Source organism: Engystomops pustulosus, chromosome 2 (genome assembly GCF_040894005.1).
Source record: "Engystomops pustulosus chromosome 2, aEngPut4.maternal, whole genome shotgun sequence".
In the NCBI taxonomy this organism is placed as follows: domain Eukaryota; kingdom Metazoa; phylum Chordata; class Amphibia; order Anura; family Leptodactylidae; genus Engystomops; species Engystomops pustulosus.
This window is the reverse complement of record NC_092412.1, coordinates 75,918,025-75,937,760: the sequence shown is the minus strand read 5'-3', so window position 1 is coordinate 75,937,760 and position 19,736 is coordinate 75,918,025. Positions and strand designations below refer to the sequence as shown.

Here is a 19,736-nt window from a genome sequence, read left to right as displayed (position 1 = left end):
AAATCTACTACCAGTATTAAGGATTGTAAACCAAACACACTTACTTGCTGGTGTGTGTTGCCTCTGCCCTGTTTTTTTTTTTTTAAAAAAGGATTTAAAAATTATGCAAATTAGTCTAAGGGGCTCTGGTCTCCATAGGTAGTGGAGCACACTGTATGGTTTGTCAGCGCTGCACTAAGTAGACATCTTTCCAGTCACAAGGACTAATACCAGAGGCCATGCCGTTAGTGCTCTAAGCTATGAGCTCTGTCCTGTATTGTCGCATAGGTTATTCATCCCGACTTAATTATTGTTCAGCACAAAAGTGTAATATACAGGAGGCTTGTAAGCCGGGGTACATTTTGTTTTGTCCAACATATCAGAATATTTTATTGTTTAATGTCTAAAAGAAATTTTGTAACTCCGATAGAACATATTAAACACACAGGACTCCTATGTGACTCTACCTGCACCATGGGTAAATAAGGGGCTGCCTGACTAGAAGGCTAAAGGAGCATCCTATTAAATTAAGGGCTGCTAAAATGTGGCCCTTGTAAGCTCTAGTTTCATCTCATTGTGTTAGCTTGGGATAGCTAATTCATTAATATTCCAGCAGGCCCCCTTGTTGGAGTAAAAGTATTGGCTTTCCTGCAGATAAAACCCCTTTAATCATTACCTTATTTGCACCCCAAATGTTATCAGTAATATCACTAAAGGGGTATTCCGGCAATATGAACAACTGATACAGAAACCCATAATGCTGCAAATAAATAAATATAACAAAACTCAATGTCAGTCACAAAATGTATCTTAAATAGTTTGCTTTTATGATTCATAAAATGTTATGGGCTTTCTAAAGTACGTAGGCAGAGTTATCACCATGATGGCTGCCACTGGAAACTACAAGTCCCATGATCCTTTAGTTGTCAGTAACTGCTCCTCCCTCTTATGCTCTGCTCCCAGTGATGATGTAACAGACTGTCCTGCTCTGTTACCATAGTGATGATGTGTAACTGCCAACACTGCATATTACCTCACTGAGAGGACGTCTCACCACAACACTGGCCATACTGGATGCACTGCAACCAACCGACTACAGCCAAACGTGGTGGTGATCACATGACCTGCCCAGACAGGTGCAGGACATGTGATGTAGACATGTGACCAGCGGCCACCTTCTGTCCTGTGTCTGCTCCTCACAGTGAAAATCAATGGACTAATTAAAGGGCATTTTTAATTCTTCATTACAGTTTGTCAACAGCATTTTTTTTGCTAAGGCATTTTAAATAACAACTACCGTAATCAGATTTTGGCTTATATTTTAAAGACCCATTTGTTTATGACTTGTGCTTATCCATAGAATAGCTCTTCAATTTTTTGGGCAAGAAAAGTAAATGATTCTTGAAGAATCTCCATTTTGCACGGCTTATGGGGATAAAACATTTATTTCATTCTTTAAGGTTGGACTTGATGGACTTGCGTCTTTTTCCAGCCTTATATACTATGATACTATGATACCTAGTTCTCTAATTGCTAGAAATAATAACGTCTGTATTTTCTGATTTCTATACTAACCATTTAGTTGCCCACTTGTTTCTTTATCATCACTTTTTGGTATTTCATGAATGGCCTCATGCCCAGCTTATGTATCTTTTGATATTGTGCCCAAATACTACTACATGGCTTATTAAAAGTGTCTTAGCTGTGAAGTGATCTTTCACCTAGCTTCCTTGGAATGAATGTGTGATTTATAGCAAATTCCTAAACCTAATAATGCTTTTGCTTCATAACAAACGACCAAGTTTTAGTTTTTCGTTAGCCTCATTGCGCCTCAAGCAAAGCATCTTTACAGGAAATGCGCCAAAATGAAGCCTGATAAGGGACACTTACTCATAGACCCAGGCTGTGTAACAGAGGGGATCTACTTATATTTGTTATCCCTGGCCCCCTTCCTCCAAAAATTATTATAATGAGCCAGAAGCCTGGGGGGGGCGTTAATAGAGCCCCTCCGTGATGTAGCTTCACAGGCTGTCACACTGTTTACCCTTTCCCCTTACACTTTGTGCTGAAATGCACTGCTGTGAGATTACAGCAGATAGGAGGTGTGGAGTAGCCAGAAAGGTGAGACAGTGTAATAGCCTGTGAAGCTGCAGCACAGAGCGGTTCTGGTAACACCCTCTAAGAGCCCACCAGGCTTATTACCATAGTTTTAAGTTTATTTTAGGCATATAATAAGATAACCACAGTCACAGTGCCTGGATCTATGAGTAGGTGTCCCTTGTTTATCCTGCTCGAACTATGTGATGTACATGTACTTGTTAGACATTGTGTAGGTGTTAGGACTATTTCCTTTCTTGTCATTTATACATATGTGTGTTTTTTTTTTTTTTTTTGAATATATGAGACTGCTTAAACCAAAACTATACAGATATGTCAGTATCACAGCATCTTTGGATTCTTATGCTCTTTGGATTAGAAATTTTTTTTTTTTTTTATCCTCTGCTAATAAAAGCAAATCCTCTCTCTATATACCGTATATACTAGAGTATAAGCCGACCCGAGTATAAGCCCAAAAACTGGAAAACCTATTGACTTGTGTATAAGCCAAGGGAAATGCAATGGTCACAGTCTCCCAGTTTATAGCCAGCCAGCCCCCATGTAGTATACAGCCAGCCAGCCTGCTACATGTCCCACAGCTCTGTACACTGAAGTTTGAGATGGTTATTAGCGTTGGAAGATGGCACCACCAATTTCACAGCATTTTGAATATTTTTCCCTCTTCCCAGTACACGGCATGGAATATTAAATACCGTCAAAATGAAGAGCAGGCCCTTTCATCTACATCCGTGCCTTACTACTATACCCAGCCCGCCAGCCTTATCTTGAATAGCGAAAACTTCAATGTCCTAGTTCACACCTCAGCTTCCTCAGGGGCACCTAGAGTTTTCATAGAATTCCCTTCAAGTAAGACAAAAGAAATATGGCCAATAACTTCAATTGTCAATTACAGAATTGTGGTCAACCTCAGCCAGATTACAGGTATATTTCTAGAATCTGAGCAGCAGGGAAAATACCTACCTGTATATCAATCAATTCTGGAAGCCTTTGATGAAGAAACGCGCAGAATTCAAAAGATTCGGGAGATCCAGACTGGTCTGATGGATTCATAATCCTATATCTCCCGATTGAGAAGTTCAACCTCATCCCAGGTCACTTGATTGCATAGACTTATTGTACTCCATCTATAACTTGTATTTTAATTGCGTTGTTCTTTTATCTCCACAAATTGCCACATCTGCTAACTGGGCTGGCTTCAATAATGGAAACTAGGTAGATTTATGAGTTCATAAACAGATAAACTACAATTCCCCTGTAGTAGGATATTTTTCACCTAGAAAAAGCACTTCCAAAGTCATATGCAAATTAGCTGAGAAGAGTCCTGGATTCTCTTTAACACCTCAAACACGCCCCCTTTTTTTGACAAAGGTTGCGTTAACATGGGCAATTTTTTGCATGGGGGAGGAGACCCAGGAACCAGAATTTTGCGATGTTGGAAAATAGGTCATGGATATTGCTTCAAAATAGGCATGTGGCCCGGGTCCTTAGTTTACCTCTACTTATGTATTCATGTTGTGTCTCTTTTTCTTTCTCTTTTAGTTGGGTTGAAAGTTTTGGACATGATGGCCTTGGTTTGCTTTTGGACATCTTGGATAGGATGGTGGATAGAAAACGGTAATGTATTCTCTATTGTTTATTTTTAGTGACAATATTCATTTTTATACTACATACTACCACAGTATATTTAACAATATTTTCAGTTAAATTTTCAAGCGTACCTGTCACCAGCCTGTCATCGGTGACAGGCTGCTTTAGCCTGTGTCTCGGTCTCCTCTTTATCACACTCATCCAACTCCCTCTCCACTTCCTGTCTTATGCATTGAGCAGGCATGGGAGGGAGAGGGATGGTGAGGAGTCTCATGTATTTGCGTATGATCTGATTGTCCAATTCACACATTATGGGCCAGGTCCTATTCCTATGCCAGTGTGTTGCTATTGTCAATGGTGCCATGGGTCCGTCTTTGTCTACAGGTAACCTAAACAGAAGAATTGACCTTTTCTTTTATACTGTTCCTTCTAGGAACTTTAAAAATGGCGTGAGCTCAGGTTTTTGTTATTTATATAATTAAAATAAAGGCACTGACCATATTATTTGAATAAAATGGTTTTAATGAAGTTCATCAATATCAGATGACCAATTGGGAGTTGTAGTCCTTTTCACAGCCACAACGCAATCTGCTGAAATGTGCCCACTCCAGCATATTTAGTCTGTGTATATAGATCTGGTTCTGGTTATCTAAATGGTCAAAATGCTTATATATACCGGTTAGTAGAACAATAAAGCACAAATAGATGTGGTTGTAAGTAAATATAACCAGTCACAATGATGACATATCTTAGCACTATCAATGTTTGAAGTAGCAGAGCCCTGCCAAATATAAATATGCAAAACTATGCAGCCAAATACAAACAGGCCTTGGAGCCAGTTACCTTGCACCCGGCATCTTAGTGAGGCACTTAAAAAGATGAAAGCTAAGCTCGAATTGGCTGCCATGGGCAACAAAGAGCTTTGAGTTTTTGTCATTTATCAAAAAAAAGTTCAATGTATTTATTTTTTCCTGTCCTTTTTGCAATTATGTCCTTTGTAACAAGAAGTTCTTCAGAGTTCCACTTGACTGTTACATTAGGGCTGTGTCTTCCTGTATCCACTGCGCCATTTCTATAAAAGTTCTGTTCTTTTCATTATAGAATTGTTCCAGGCTTCTCCACAAAGTATTCCGTGTGCACATTACTCCTCCGCCCAGCACTTAGCCTCACTGTATGTCCTGATGTTCTAATGCTGGTTTTTCTTTAGATACATAATCTTCAACTTTTTCTCAGTCCCCAGATGCGTTTAACTTTCTGTTCAGTCTATTCTTCCTCGAGCTGTTGGAAAGTCTAACAGAGGATTTTCTATATGAAGTACAACTATTTAGTTCAGATGTTCTTTCCTTCTGTATTTCTGGATAATGGATTTGGAAAAACCCTGCCAAGATTTATGGATGTCAGCCCTGTGCCCTGGACCATTTAAGGAGCATCACCAATTGTTTTAAATTCATTCTTCAGAAAAAGTCAATTCTGCTTTATTATAATTGTCTTCTTCTCAGCCTTATTAAATGAGTCCCTTAGTGGCCAATTTCATTGAATTTGGCTGAAAATTGCAATATACTTGAATAATCCCCTAATTCTCCAATATATTGCTTAAACCTCTCAGTTGGTAGAATCCTGTGTGGGTTATCGTACAACAGAGACTTGTGCGATGGAAGAATATAAAATAAGCTGCTCATCTGACTGAGAAAACTTTAGTGTTGAAATTCTTCATATTTACCTGGTATGGTGTTTAGGTCACTTTTAAAGGCAGGTTTGTGGAGCATTGTGTTTCTCCTTTCTTTCTATTCTTTTACTATGTATGAAAGCTTCACACGTGTGTGTGTGTGTGTGTGTGTGTGTGTGTGTGTGTGTGTCAGGGTGTTGTGAACATTATTTTTATATACTTTCTGTAGAAATTCAGCATAGTTTGTAAGAAACAGGCTGCAAAATGGCCCTTAGTGTCACTTCTGTGTTGTCAACTGTCTACTAGATTGATGACAGGACTTTTTCTTCTTTCTTGTTTCTTCACACTCCTCTGAACAGGGCGTGTTAACCCTTCTGGTTCTTTCACTGGATATAGGCAGCTATGAGCATTATTTTCAAACATCAAGCTCACAGCTGTGTAAACAAACAAAGGGAGATGAGATGTGTCTCATATTCATCCTCCACAGGCTGTATCAGACATCTTTTCTCTTCTCTACAAGAAATTGTATTGTTCACAACACTCCCTCCACACAACATTAGACATTTTTAGAAGTGTCAGTTATTGGGAAGAACAATCTCAAAATAATAACTAGTTTCCCAAATGACACAGCAATGGTGACAGTGCCCTGGCTATGCATGTATAATATTGCAGCTTTAAAAGTGTCATTATCGGATGCATTCTCTGAAAAGTGGTTGGTTGTCTGAGCAGTATCTGAAAAATGTTCCACAATTAATAAATGTCATACATTAACAAATACTGACTCCCTACTCCGAGCCCTCAGATATAGACGTCAATGTGTTGTGAAAGCAGAGACTTTAAAGACTAATGACAAAGTTTACACTTTTTCATTACAAATTGCAATTTATTACCCACCAAACTCCTTGTTTCCTCCAACGTTAAAGAAAATCTGCCACATAGATGGCGTTCTTCCGTTTTGTTTCTAATAGCTTAGTTTTTGAGAAAACTGTCTTTAAAAATCATGCAAATGAGCCTCAGGGGTTCCTGGTTGTCACAGAAGCCCCTTCTGGCTCTGTTATTTGTTAATTTTTCACGACATTCAGCATTTGTGTGCACCTCCACCCTCCCCAACTAGAGATTAGAATGGAGGCCAGAATAATTTGGCAAATCATACAGTATAGGTTTGCCCTGCTGTTGCCTTTGCGAGGATGTATTATTACTTATATATTATACTATATGTATACTAATATTCTGCTCGAGAACAAACATTCAGACTTACATACATGTAAAGTGTGTTTTTGTAATAGGTCATAAAATCTTAATAAATATTTATTAGGGTAATTATTTTCTGGTTCATAAAGGTTCCCCTTTCCTTTGAATATTTGTTTTAATTCTCTACTAATATTTTTAATTTAATTCAGACATGAAAAAATTGAGAAACGGATTCAACACAAAGTCATCCAGTGCCTGAAGGCGTTCATGAACAACAAGGTAATATGTGTACTGTGTAATAGTTATGTAATTGTGTGATTTGTCATTAAGGCAAAGTCCGTAATCCTGCCCTAAATACATTAGACCAGACTGGTATAAATAGTGGCACACCCTACATTATAAATGTGGTCCATCTTGCTAAAAGGTGGTTACCTTGTTTTGCATCCATATTTTGGGCCCTGAAAAATGAGTTCATGGCGTTAACATCTGGCATATGTCATGACCGTACAGATAGATAAATAGATTTAACTTTTTACATTGCTTAGTATTTTTCTGTACAGTCTGCACACATAAATTATGTATAGGGGCTTTTCTGAAGAAGCTAGTATTGGTCTGAAAAATGTATTGTCCTGCTATACAATTAGTATAGTTATAATTAGAGTTATAATTGCTATTGTAGTTGAATGAAACATTTAACCCCCCTCCATCCATTAATAAATGATTGGATTTGTATGTTGATTTTTATAAAATACTGTTAAATTTCTTCAGAGGGCCACACCCTTGAGAAGGCACCCTCCCCAAAACAACTTTTTTGTGTGTGTGTTTTTTTTTGTCTGATTCCCCCCACCGCCTTCGCCTAATACACTATGTAAGCTCCCCTGTGAGCAGACCACCCCTTGAAAAGACCATTTATATGGCCATATATTTAGAGTTTTCACTGTATGTTAATTAAGCATACATGAGGAGGTGGATGAGGCGTGACTGACCAAAAGACCCATAAACCCTGCAAACAGATATATTATAATTTTCCATTATGTGATTATATATGTGTGTTTTCATGAGAGTAGAAAAAGCCAGGGAACATCATTGTATAAAGACCAAACAAGAGGGGCCTCCTTTTCAACAGGACACATTAATGACCTATTATACATGTATTATTTAATATATTATTATTACATTTGAGCTTTACTATTTCTTGCCAGTATGGATTAGACAGAATAATGGGAGAAGAAAGGAGCCTGTCATTATTGGCCAAAGCCATGGATCCCAAGCAAGCTAATATGATGACGGATGTAGTCAAGTTGTTGTCTGCTATATGCATTGTTGGAGAAGAAAACATGTAAGTACATTGCTTCTTGGTCAATTAAGTTTAATGACACATTTGGTCACCGACAGATGCGTTCGGAAAGTGTTTTGTCATATGTAAATATTTATTCACAGACATGACTTGTAGCACATTTCATTAGGACGCTTATTGATGAGACACTGCGTTGGTTTGCGTTCAGGATATTTACCCTAAGTAAGAGTATCATTTTCAAGATTTTTTTTTCTTTCTGGAATAGTTACAAGTTAATGTGTTCTCATCAATAAAAATTACTCTGTAATTGCTTTACCCCATCTGGGAGATATTCGTCAGTCACGTGGTAAGATTTTACCTTTGAAACGTGAATTAATTATGTCTTGTTTGGTGGTGTATCTCTTACAGGACAGAAGTACACTGTTAACACGCAATAAATATTTTTTCCTCACTTCTGTTCAGGAGTGAATTGGGATTTCTTATGTTCTTTGTTCCTTGCCATCTGCTTGAAGTGATTTAATTAGATTTGGTGAATTTATGAAGAATACTGAAACGAGCCGATAACAAACAACGCTGTCATCATAAACTTTGCTGTGTCCTTGCAGCAATCTGCTAAGTTTATACTTTTTTAGTGTTATAAATTGATTTTGAATTTTTGTGTTGGTTGTTTGTTACAATGACATTTTTATCTCATGCTATGATGTGTCCTGTCTTCTTTTAGTCTTGAAAAAGTGTTGGATGCAATAACCACAGCTGCCGAAGAAAGGGGAATTGCCAGGTTTAGCCCAATTGTCGGAGGACTTCAGCACAATACTGTCCAGCTTCAGGTTTGTATTACTGTTTTCTCTTTTTGCTGCTCATTTCACTTGGAATTTTTTATGATATATTTGACTTTTAAATACCGACTTAATCCCAGCCCACATTTCGTCTTCCTGAGTTATTTCCTTAATTTTTTCCTTCATAATCTCTTTTATTGTGAGCCAAAACCAGGAGTGGTTGAACACACAAAGCAGGTTCAAGTCGTTTCAGGTAATTTGTAATGAAAGGTCTTTTATCTAGTCTATGAATCCAACCACTCCTGTTTTGGGCTCACAATTACTGAAGGAAATAAGTGTAGACACAACGGAGATGTCACCTGAGCCTAACTATTTGGCAAACTTTGTTTAAATCAATAGAAGAAACAAATGTCAGAGCCTTGGTAATATATCCGATAGCTAAACTCTGCGTCGTCAACATTCAAGAATAAAAAACACACCACGCATCCAAATATTATAATTTGATATAGGAGTAGCACCTGCGCTTTAATGTTATGTATAGGTTCCACTGGTATGCTGTTATGTATATCCATCAGAACAGTATATGCATCCTGTGGTGCTGGTACTTCTATAGAGGTCTGCAGCTTACATAGCCATAATATAACTATATGCTCATGTTGCAAAAGAAAGAGAACAGTATTCTGTCCACCATCGTTTTCTGTAAGCTTTACGTGACGCAACAGGATCACCCGCAGATACCGAATAGAGCTGCTGGCCGGAGCACTTCCACACTCCACACAAACTGGAATTCCAAGCCTAGCCCTACTGCTACTTTCTGGCTGAAATCTTCTCACTGTAAGAAGCCTTTTTTTGCCACAGAAGAACATGATATACTAATTCTATTTCCACCTACTTGTGAAACTACAAGCGTCCTTGATTTAAGGACTTGCGACTTACAGACGACCCCTTCTTAAAGACGGCCTCTGTGCACACTATGACTTCTGGTGAAGCTCTCTGGACGTTTTTCTTTAGTCCCAGGTTGCCCTGATCAGTTGTTCCTATGATGGCACAGATACTACCCCTATTTTGTTTTTAATACTATGATAGCATTTGCAATTCATTGGGTTGGAATAGTATGAACCCGTAAAAGGAAAACACACTTTTTGATAAATCGGAGCACTTCCAGAAACTCTTTTCTTCTCCGCAACATGTTCTTAGAATATATTCGATCTAAATATATAAGCCAAGTAGTGAGCCAAATAGTGAGTTTTAACTAGTGCAGCCCTGCAAGTTGACCACCAAGTTGAACTTACAGCCCGATAGCACCTTTAATGCTAGGTTAAACACATAGGCCTTTAGCCTTACCACTCAAGAGACACAGCAAGACCGTAACAGTAGCAATATTCAGATCCAAAGATCTTTGTATACCTAGGCCTGTGACCAAGAGAAGGGGACTATGGAACTCTCTCTGCCACAGGAGGTTGTTATGGCGGATACTTTGTACATGTCCAAGAGAGGCTTGGATTCCTTTATGGTGAGCAATAAGATCGCATTGTTTTGGAATACAACTTTTGTTAGTAGTTTCTGTTGATGCAGGAAGTTATTCTGACCTCCATATTATGGAGAACAGTCATTATTTTTTTTCTAAGATTTTTTTTTTGGTGCCATCTTAAAGATAAAATTCCTTATCTTTAATATGATGCAAGCATGTTTGTAGGTACCATATAACTGAAGATATTACTTTCTGAAATGACTTCTCCCCTGCAACTGCTACACTTGCCTCATCACAGGCAAAATATGACTCTTATCAGCTCATTTGCCTTTGGCTTTGGAGGAGATTTGTTATAAGTGAATGTGTGAGTTTCACATGAAAGATGGAATTCTAGAAGTACATTTTATGGTTAAAATCTGGGTCCCCTTTAAACGGAGTTTCACTCTCAATCCTCTGCTGAGGACCATCTTGCTAGAAGAAAATGGCCACCATTGGATCACAGAACTGTCAACAGTATTTAAACTCACAGTACAAATTGTTAAGACACAGTTTTATTTAACAATTAAGTTGGATACAGTTAAGACAGTTCTTTTATTACGGCAAACGTAATGCTGGATGTCGCTTTGAAGATTTTAATGTATTGCCAAATAAAGTTACAGCATCTGCAGTGCGGCTGGTCTATTCAACTTTTTTCATTGGATTGTTAGGTAGTAGCCCTGCGGATCTGTGTAAACATATATTTTTTGTGAATAGTGTGACGTTATATTACAGATGTGCAACTCTTGTAATGTATCTGCCTGAAGAACTTTCTACTCTTCATAGTGGTACTCCAATAACCCTCTCCTCTATTATGAATAAAATCTTTATTGTGATTATGATTGGATGGTTACAGCTGTCACTCAGAGCAAAGGAGAGGGGCTGTGGAACAGTGCACTGCAAGAGCTCTACAGGCTTAAGAACTTGACCAGAGCACTTGCAGGAGCTGCAAACCTAAAATAATAAAAGTTCACTTCTCACTGCCTTACTGCTACTTACTACACACACAAAGGTATTGGCTGTATAATGTAACTGAGTAGTCATACCTAACACTGCGGGCAGTATATTATGGTCAAAATTGATGAATGATTCATTTTAAGATACAAATGTGTTAGGCACACAGATTGTCTACACATAATATAATGTTATACAATATCACTAACCTACATTTTTCTTGAAATGCTAGTTATCTCAGCTAGAAAAATGTATAACTAATGTATATTCCAGTTTTTATCTGTGAAGACTGGGTGCAGAGTGTACACTAATGAGCAGAAAAATGAGATTTTTTGATCTTGCCAATTGACTGCAGTGAAACATTTAAAGGGATACTTTCTGTTCCCACAGTATAGTCTTTGTGTATTGGGTGGATATATTCTCCATAGCCCATAATGGAGATCTCGGCAGGGGCTGCATTGCATTTTGCACTTTTTTTCTATCAGTAATTCATCGTACAGTTGATTTGCGAGGATACATCAGCTCCTTACATGCTGTAATCCATATATTGTATTACCATCACTAGTTTGTTATTTGCATTTGCCAAAATTTTATTTTCCTCTTTTCTATAAACCATATTCAGCCTACAGTGATGAAAAGCTAATTTTAATATGTAAATGTGTTCTGCGTTAAATCATATTTTATGTAGATTTCTGCATTCATGTAGCAGACAGCAGTGTTGACCTCAATTTTTTTTTGTTGCTAGGACAGTTGCCATGGCACACTAGAACATGGAAAGACTCCTGTTGCATGTCAATAGACCTTGAGAGCTGTCACCAGGCTAAATCATAGCTTTTAGTAACAATTCAGGGATACGCCTGTGCCTAATATTACTATTTAAGAAGCCGAATACAAAATAAAAGGGCAATTAGACATTGTCTCTAACACCTACTCTTTTTTTTGTTCCTTTTACAGATGTTCTACCCTGTAAATGGAACAGGGTACTTAAAAATACCCAGTATTTTAAATTTTTTGTATGATCGATGATAGCAGCCCTCATCACAACAATTATTTGGTTTATAACTCATTTTACATTTTAATATGAAGCTGGAATTTGTAGGTAATCTAATGTTTTGGATGTGAATTATTAGTGTATTTGTTGTATTCAGCATGCCCCTGTAATATGGTATCATGTTAATATTTACGCATTCTGTATGTAATAAACGGACAAATCAGACAAGTGAGGAATGAGCCTATAATGTATTGTGTGCCTCGTATAGGTATTATAGTAACATAATTCACAGTACTATACAATAGTATATATAGTATAGTTCTAGTAAATTGCTGTAAGGTGGTAGTTGAAGGGGTATTTCCATTTCAGAAAGTTATGCATATTGTTTGAATAATGAAAAGTTATACAAATTTCCAATATACTTTCTTTTTCAATTCCTCTTGTTTTCTAGATCTCGGTTTGCTGTCCTTCTATAGGAAGCTTCTATATTTACTTTCAGTGGACAGGAATCTTACTGTGGTCACACAGGTGCACGGCTCATTATATCATATAGCTCTGATTACTCTTTGATACTAATGAGCCGTGCACCTGTGTGATTATGGTCAGATGTCTACTGGAAATGGATCTAGAAAACTCAGGAATTGATACAAAACATATATTGGAAAATTTGTATTTTTCATAATACACACAATAGCCATAATTTTCTGAAGTTGGCAGGCCCAGTAAACTCGTCTCGGACTTTAGATGTCGGCGGGCACAGGTCCGGAGTCTTCAGCAACGTCTTTAGAGACCGTTTTCAGACACACCCAGAGACCCTAGGGAGAAGGGAGATGCGGTTTATTACTGCTTCTCCACTCCTCACTGTATCAAGCTGAAGTAGTGCAATGCATAGAGGAGCAAGGACGACGGGCCACTGGGTCTAAAGTGGTTTAATAGAGCTGCAATACCAAATACAGCTCTGATCAACATCAGCAGTCACAGGGGTTTCATTTCCCCCTGTAACTGGGGTGCTTATAGTTACACGGAAAAACTTGTAAAAGAAAAAAAATGTTTAGTTAAAAAAAAAAACCTTAGAAATTTCCCCGTTGCTTTGAGACTTTATGGGGGACGTAGACAGTAAAAACACACATGCACAAAAAATATTAATAAATATTCATAAAAATACATTCACATTTTCCCAGAAAATAAAAAAACAAATCCCCTGCTACACTACCGAAAACACCGCCATAGCCTGAGACTATACATATTTTATATGAAAACGATTGAAACAAAATGGGGAATTCATTAGTAATGTTCCTTTTTTAAATTTGAAAATTAAAAAAAAGTACCGTATATACTCAAGTATAAGCCGAGACCCCTAATGTCAACACACAAAACTAGGAAAACCTATTGACTCGAGTATAAGCCGAGGGTGGGAAATGCATTGGTCACAGCCTCCCAGTATATAGTCTGCCAGCCCCTGTAGTAGAAAAAAGAAATAAGACTGTACTCACTTTTCCGACCTCCCCCGTAGTTCCTCTTCTTTCTCAGACTGTCTCGGACAGAAGAGGACCTATGGGTGACGTCAGAAAGGTGAGTTTTGACTTTATTATTTTAGTTACAAACAAGAAAATGTGGTCAGCTCACCCTGATGGAAAGGCTTGTAGCACCTGAAAAGCTCCACGCACGGATCACTCTGGCTTGAGAGCAGAAAACTTGAGCAAAAACAACGAGAAAGGAAAAAACTCTTCACACGATCCAGCTTTCAAGGAGACACCAGGTAGTAAAATCTTCAAGGCTTTATTTTTAGTTAAAAAAGACACATAATAGCCACGGGATACACATGTCACAGCAAAGCGGTCTATGCGTTTCAGATATCACATATCCTAATTCATGACAGACAGTTTTTCCCTTCTCGTTATTATTTTCGTTGACTCGAGTATAAGCCGAGTTAGGTTTTTTGAGCACAAATTTTGTGCTGAAAAACTAGGCTTATACTCGAGTATATATGGTACTATAAATTACAAAAAAACTTTTTTCCACTAGCTGCAAATAAAACTTGAAATGAAAAAAAATCTTTAAACATTATTATGTTTTAACTAGTTCTATATGTCCCGAATAGAACACAGCAAGAAGTCATGGACTTTAAACCACCATGTATGAAAATTCGCTAAAAATTCCCCAGTTAACTTACTGATAGGCCTTTTTTTAAAATTTGGAAGCAAGCATCCATGACAAAATTGCATCAACAGCCAAAGCTGAGTGCTTCTTAATGTGTACGATTTGTACAAACAGCGTAGATTAAAGAATTCTTATATCATGGTGGCCAGTAACTTGCCATACTGCTGTATACAGTTACATCACAGTTCTTTAATGGGCTGAGAAACTGAGCTCATATGATCCATGATATGATAGCGTGGCTCCTACCACAATGGGTGTGGGGATACTCTGTCTCCGACTGTTCAAACCCTTAGATACAGAGGGCAGTGCTGACCACAGCATCTAAAGTGCCCTGATTGGCATCCCAGCACCACAATCAGAGGGAGAATCAATAAATCCTACCTTACAGTCCCCTCCTGGGAATAGATAAAAAGGGGCAAAATAATATAAAAATAGTTACAAATAAAACTCGAAATCACCCCTTTTCTGTTAAAAACTTATAGCGGATCTTTCATCAGCGTTTCCCACAGAAGTCTAAAATCCCTGGTCCATAATGTTATGGCCAGGAAACCCACAACAGTCACAGAACTGTGGAAGAGTAGTGAACCACAATTACATCAGAGCGGTGTGAGAGATCAGCACATCTGCCGCCACAGGACACCACTAAAGTCATTCAAAGCAAAAGCCTTTATACTTCCTACTGATTGGTGACTGTTGTAATCTGGTGGAGTAAATGCAAGGTTGTATCAGAACCTTCTTCAAAAACAGATGCTTCCTTGCTTGCGTTCTGCGCTCAATCAGCCAGCAATTTTCAAGCAGGACAATGCTCCCTGTCACACAGCATTTCCCTGAAACAGAAAGCTTGAAACATAATATTGATCAAAACCCAATTGAAAACCTCTGGAAAATCCTTGGTGACAAGGTTATGGCCAAGAAACTTGTATCAGGAACAGACTTGAAATAGAGGGGACGGAAATCAGCCGTGTAGGAGGCAAGTGATGTCCTATGGTCACAAAAGTGCTGAAGTCATTCACAGCAAAGAAAATGTAGTTATAATTTTTTTTTTTTTTGCAAAATAAAAGTTTTGATTACCGTATATAAGAAGCCAAGGCACCTAATTTTGCCACAAAACAACTGGGGAGACTCATGAACTTGAGTAGCTTCCCCTCACCAATGAAAATGCCCAGCAGCCTCCCCTCACCAATGAAAATGCCCAGCAGCCTCCCCTCTCCAATGAAAATGCCCAGCAGCCTCCCCTCTCCAATGAAAATGCCCAGCAGCCTCCCCTCACCAATGAAAATGCCCAGCAGCCTCCCCTCACCAATGAAAATGCCCAGCAGCCTCCCCTCACCAATGAAAATGCTTAGCAGACTCCCCTCACCAATGAAAATGCCCAGCAGCCTCCCCTCACCAATGAAAAGGCCCAGCAGCCTCTCCTCACCAATGAAAAGGTTCAGCAGACTCCTCTTTAATAATGAAATGCCCTGTAGAAGCCTCCCACACAGGGCCCCTCATTATATAAAGAAAAATAAACCAAATATTTGCCTCCTTCGCTCGCCGCAGCGTCTTTTCCATTTTGGGGTATCAGATGGTAGAGATGGGTCAAAGCTTTCTCTGCCCATGCACACAATATGATGTCATTAGCCAACAACACCGCCACATAATAGTGTGTGCACTGACAGAGGGCATGGACCCATCTTTACCTGTACTTCTACACAGGTTCCCCGAGAGAGGAGAAGAGCTGCGGGGAGCGCTGGAGTACCAAGTATATTACTTGTTTATAGGGTTGCACCGATACCAGAATTTGAATTGCAATACAATATTTTTAAGAAAAGATAAAAGCATCATCTGAATTCAAAATGTTTAGGCTACAGTCACATGGGGCATTTACATTGCGTTTAGAAGTGCAATGCATACCTCAGGGGTCACCACGCATGATCAGTCACAAGCAACAAGTGTTTTTCAAGGAAAGCATTTGTGTTTTTTTTAAATGACTTTATTATTTGTACACTGGAGATCAAAATTTATCACTGTAATTCTGTTGCCTGCTAGGAAGTCAAGGTTTTAGGTTGAAATCTTTAAAAAAAATTATATATAATTTTTTAAAAATAAATACATTAATTAATTTGGTAGTATTATATAGAGATGTTTTGTCAGAGGAATCCCTCAGAGATGTAGAAATACCATATAATAAAGGTAATGGTATTTCCTCAATGATGTTTCTCGCTCTGCAGATCCTCATCTCCTCTGTCCTCCTCTTCTCAACCTCTCCTTAAAGAGGACCTATTAACAATCCCAAAATGTATCGACAAAAAGTAGTGTTTTTTTAAGGATCATTATGTCAAACAAACATCTTTATAACTCTACAAACTCAGAATTTCATGCTGAATTCTATTTCTATTCGAATCCTTGGCCCCAATGTTTCATGTTTAACACTTTCCTTCAATGTGCACTTATTGTCTAGGTAGCTACTTGTAACCACACGGCTGATTTTATCCCATGACTTCTTTCTCCTTGTCACAACCTCTTGCAGTATCTAAATGATCCTAAAACTAATGTATGATGTGGGGGAGCTGTCCCAATGACCTTTACTAGATCTTATATTTCTAAGCTTCAAAAAGATTGAACTAGGTCTTATTTTAAGGTGGTATCTCATTTTCGGGACACTGATTAGCAGCTGTCCAAATGTATTCCAGCAAGGGAATCCTCTTTATAAACCTTCCTTCGTCTTTAATATTGATATGCGAGTATGTATGTTATTCACATTAGAGTTTTGTACCAAGCAGGAAAAAAGATAACCCTTGTTATAATTGAGATTTATCTTGGCGTTAACTGCATGGCGGCCGCCCTATCTGATGCTTATTATTGTATTCCATTAATCCCCCGTTACTCTGTAGCAGTAAAGCAGAAAATAACATGCTTTTTAACTTGTGCGTTCTCCATCCTGCATAACAATACTTGTTTCCTAACATGGATGTTTATTTGAATTCATACCCAGAACAGTGAAATCCAATTATCTATGCCGACTGTTTTGCCTGTGATCCATTTTCATCAGCTTCACACAGAGGTTTCCATACTAGAAACCCCAATGGTATTGTTGAAGCTGTTATTAGATTCCAAGTAATGCAATTTGTTTATCGGTCCGCATGGGTTATCTCACTGTGTGTGTTCCTAAGCAATTTTAGTTGTATATAAATGTGTAAACCCCTGAGGGAGCTGGTGTGACGTGGCACTATCTAAAACCAGCCTATGTAACACTGTGCAACCTGATGAATTGTCTTTTTTTTCTCAGGGCACATCTGTGAGGACCTGTTATTTTTAATAAGCAAAACTTTAAATATTTTTTTTTTTTGGCCTTGCAATTCATTATTCATGTTGAGAGATATCTTGTCTTTGCTGTTCTCTGCGCCTTTTTTCAGGTTCATGCCCCGGCCATTTTTCCTTTTATTTTTCCAGAAAAGCTATAACTTTTATATTTTTCTGTCACTGTAGCTGTATGGGGCCTTGTTTTTTCAGGCCGAAATGTAGTTTTTAAAAGCACAATTTTGGTTTTCATATGTCCTTTTGTTGAACTTTTATTAACCTTTTGTGTGCAGTATATTTAAAGGAAAACTACCATTTTCGTGGCAGTGAATGTAGCTAACTATACTTACCTATCTTCTCCACGATACTGGAACATATCTGAAAAAATATGCTAATTAGGCTCGGTCACTCCTCTAGCAGCCTTTCTTACCTGGTCTCCCCTGCTAGATCCCATTGCTGTCCTGTGTGGTGTCCTGGGTTTGTTTTTATTACGTGATGCTCTGCACTAATTATGTGCTGTGTATCTTCTCTAATAGATGCTTAAAGGGAATCTGTCAACAGAAATTTACCCAATTCACCACAACCAGATTGTTGCGAAGCAGATTAAATACTTCCAGATCATGTATCTTTTATGGCCCACTGCGGTGGCGTTGTCCAGAAAATAAACTTTGAGATTTAAATTGTACAAAGTCATTGGGGAGGAGAACTCCACACTGAATTCTAGTTGTCCTCTCCTAAGAATACCTACTTCTATGTACTTGATAGTCCTGTGTCCAGTCACCATCTGGCTCCCTTGTAGTCTGGTGCATGATGTCAATTATAGCAGATGGTGACTCTGATTCACAACAATCTAGTAGTATATTATTTAGTCAATTTCTGATGACAGATTCCCTTTAACACAGGCAACCCTGGGGTGCAACACAAGCGGCACCCTGCATTGCTTAGACTGCACTTCATGTTTAACCATGCTTTCTAAGGAGTGAAACACCAGTGTTCACCGCTTTTCCGATCCCAGGTGTTTGTGCTGGTGCTGTGCTATGATAATCCGCACCAGCAGGACCTCATGTCCTGCAAACTTCTTCTGCTGCAGCGCTGTGAAAAGGCGATGTGTCAAGATACCAATATGAGGAGTTAATGGGTTCTTTTGATCTTTCACCATAAATTGCTGCTGTTTAATGTGACTTCTTTATGGTAGTTGGTATTTCCATTCAACTCTTGCCATCTACTTTATGGTTAAATCATATGTACAGCATAAGGATTTTCCTCAACTTCTGAAATATAAGATTAAATCACAGAATAGAAACCACGTCACTGCACAAGTTCAGCTGCAAAATATCCAACTCTCCGTTTATTCACCCAATAGCTATTGTTTGTTTTTTTTCGCATCTGAATATGCTCATTGCTATGGTTTCTTTTCTGCAATTAAATTCTGAAACTCTAGGTATTCCTCAGTTATATAGTTGTTAGTCATTTCCAGTTGTTCATATATTTTTATGTTACAGGCATTTCGGTAGAATAACTCTTTTTTTGTAAATATCCCATATTCACATACCAGGGGCCTTTTAGGCCCGTACTAGGTTTACATGTGATCCTAAGCATTTTTGTCTTTACTGTTGCTGGGGAAAACTTTGACTTAGTCTTTATGACTCTGCTGTTGCTGTGCAGAGGTTGGAAACAGATAAATTAGCACCTATTAGCTACATCTGGAATCTTTTCATCAAGAACTGTACTAAGCATTACCATTCTAGAGAAAATGTGACAGTGGATGAGTAACTTCTTGCATTTAGGGGGCATTGCAAATTCATTCAGTATATGCACAGCAAACCTTCTAAATATGGTATTTAAAATTTTCTGGATGTGTGATGCTACAAGCTATTACGGAATGAATGGTCTGATTTACTGTGGCAAAGATATTGATGCTCCAGTCCAGAAGGTCCTAATTTTCCATTCTGGAAAAAATATAACAATGGACAACTACTTTACTAGTCTAGAACTGGCCAATTTTTTTGCTTCAGAAACCAATTACAATTTTTAGTACAATGAATCAAAACCACAGAGAAATTCCTCCAATCACGAAGCACAATCAACATCGACAACTTTATGATAGTGTATTTGGCTTCTGCAATCGAGCGACAATTGTGTCTTTATAAAGCGGAGAAAAAAAAAATCGTTGACATTACTGAGTACAGTGCACCATGATGGAAGTATAGACATCAATAACAGGAAAC

The 19,736-nt window shown here is 38.2% G+C and overlaps 1 protein-coding gene across 3 annotated transcripts in view; it reads left to right on the top strand.

Annotated features, from left to right (window-relative positions):
* DIAPH3 (diaphanous related formin 3) overlaps positions 1-19,736 on the top strand; it is a 403,620-nt gene that overhangs the window by 105,242 nt on the left and 278,642 nt on the right. For all 3 annotated transcript variants that reach the window (XM_072135306.1, XM_072135307.1, XM_072135305.1), the window contains 4 exons: positions 3,637-3,711; positions 6,751-6,820; positions 7,744-7,880; positions 8,560-8,665. In XM_072135306.1, coding sequence (XP_071991407.1) covers positions 3,637-3,711; positions 6,751-6,820; positions 7,744-7,880; positions 8,560-8,665 — 388 coding nt within the window. The remainder of the gene's footprint in view (positions 1-3,636; positions 3,712-6,750; positions 6,821-7,743; positions 7,881-8,559; positions 8,666-19,736) is intronic.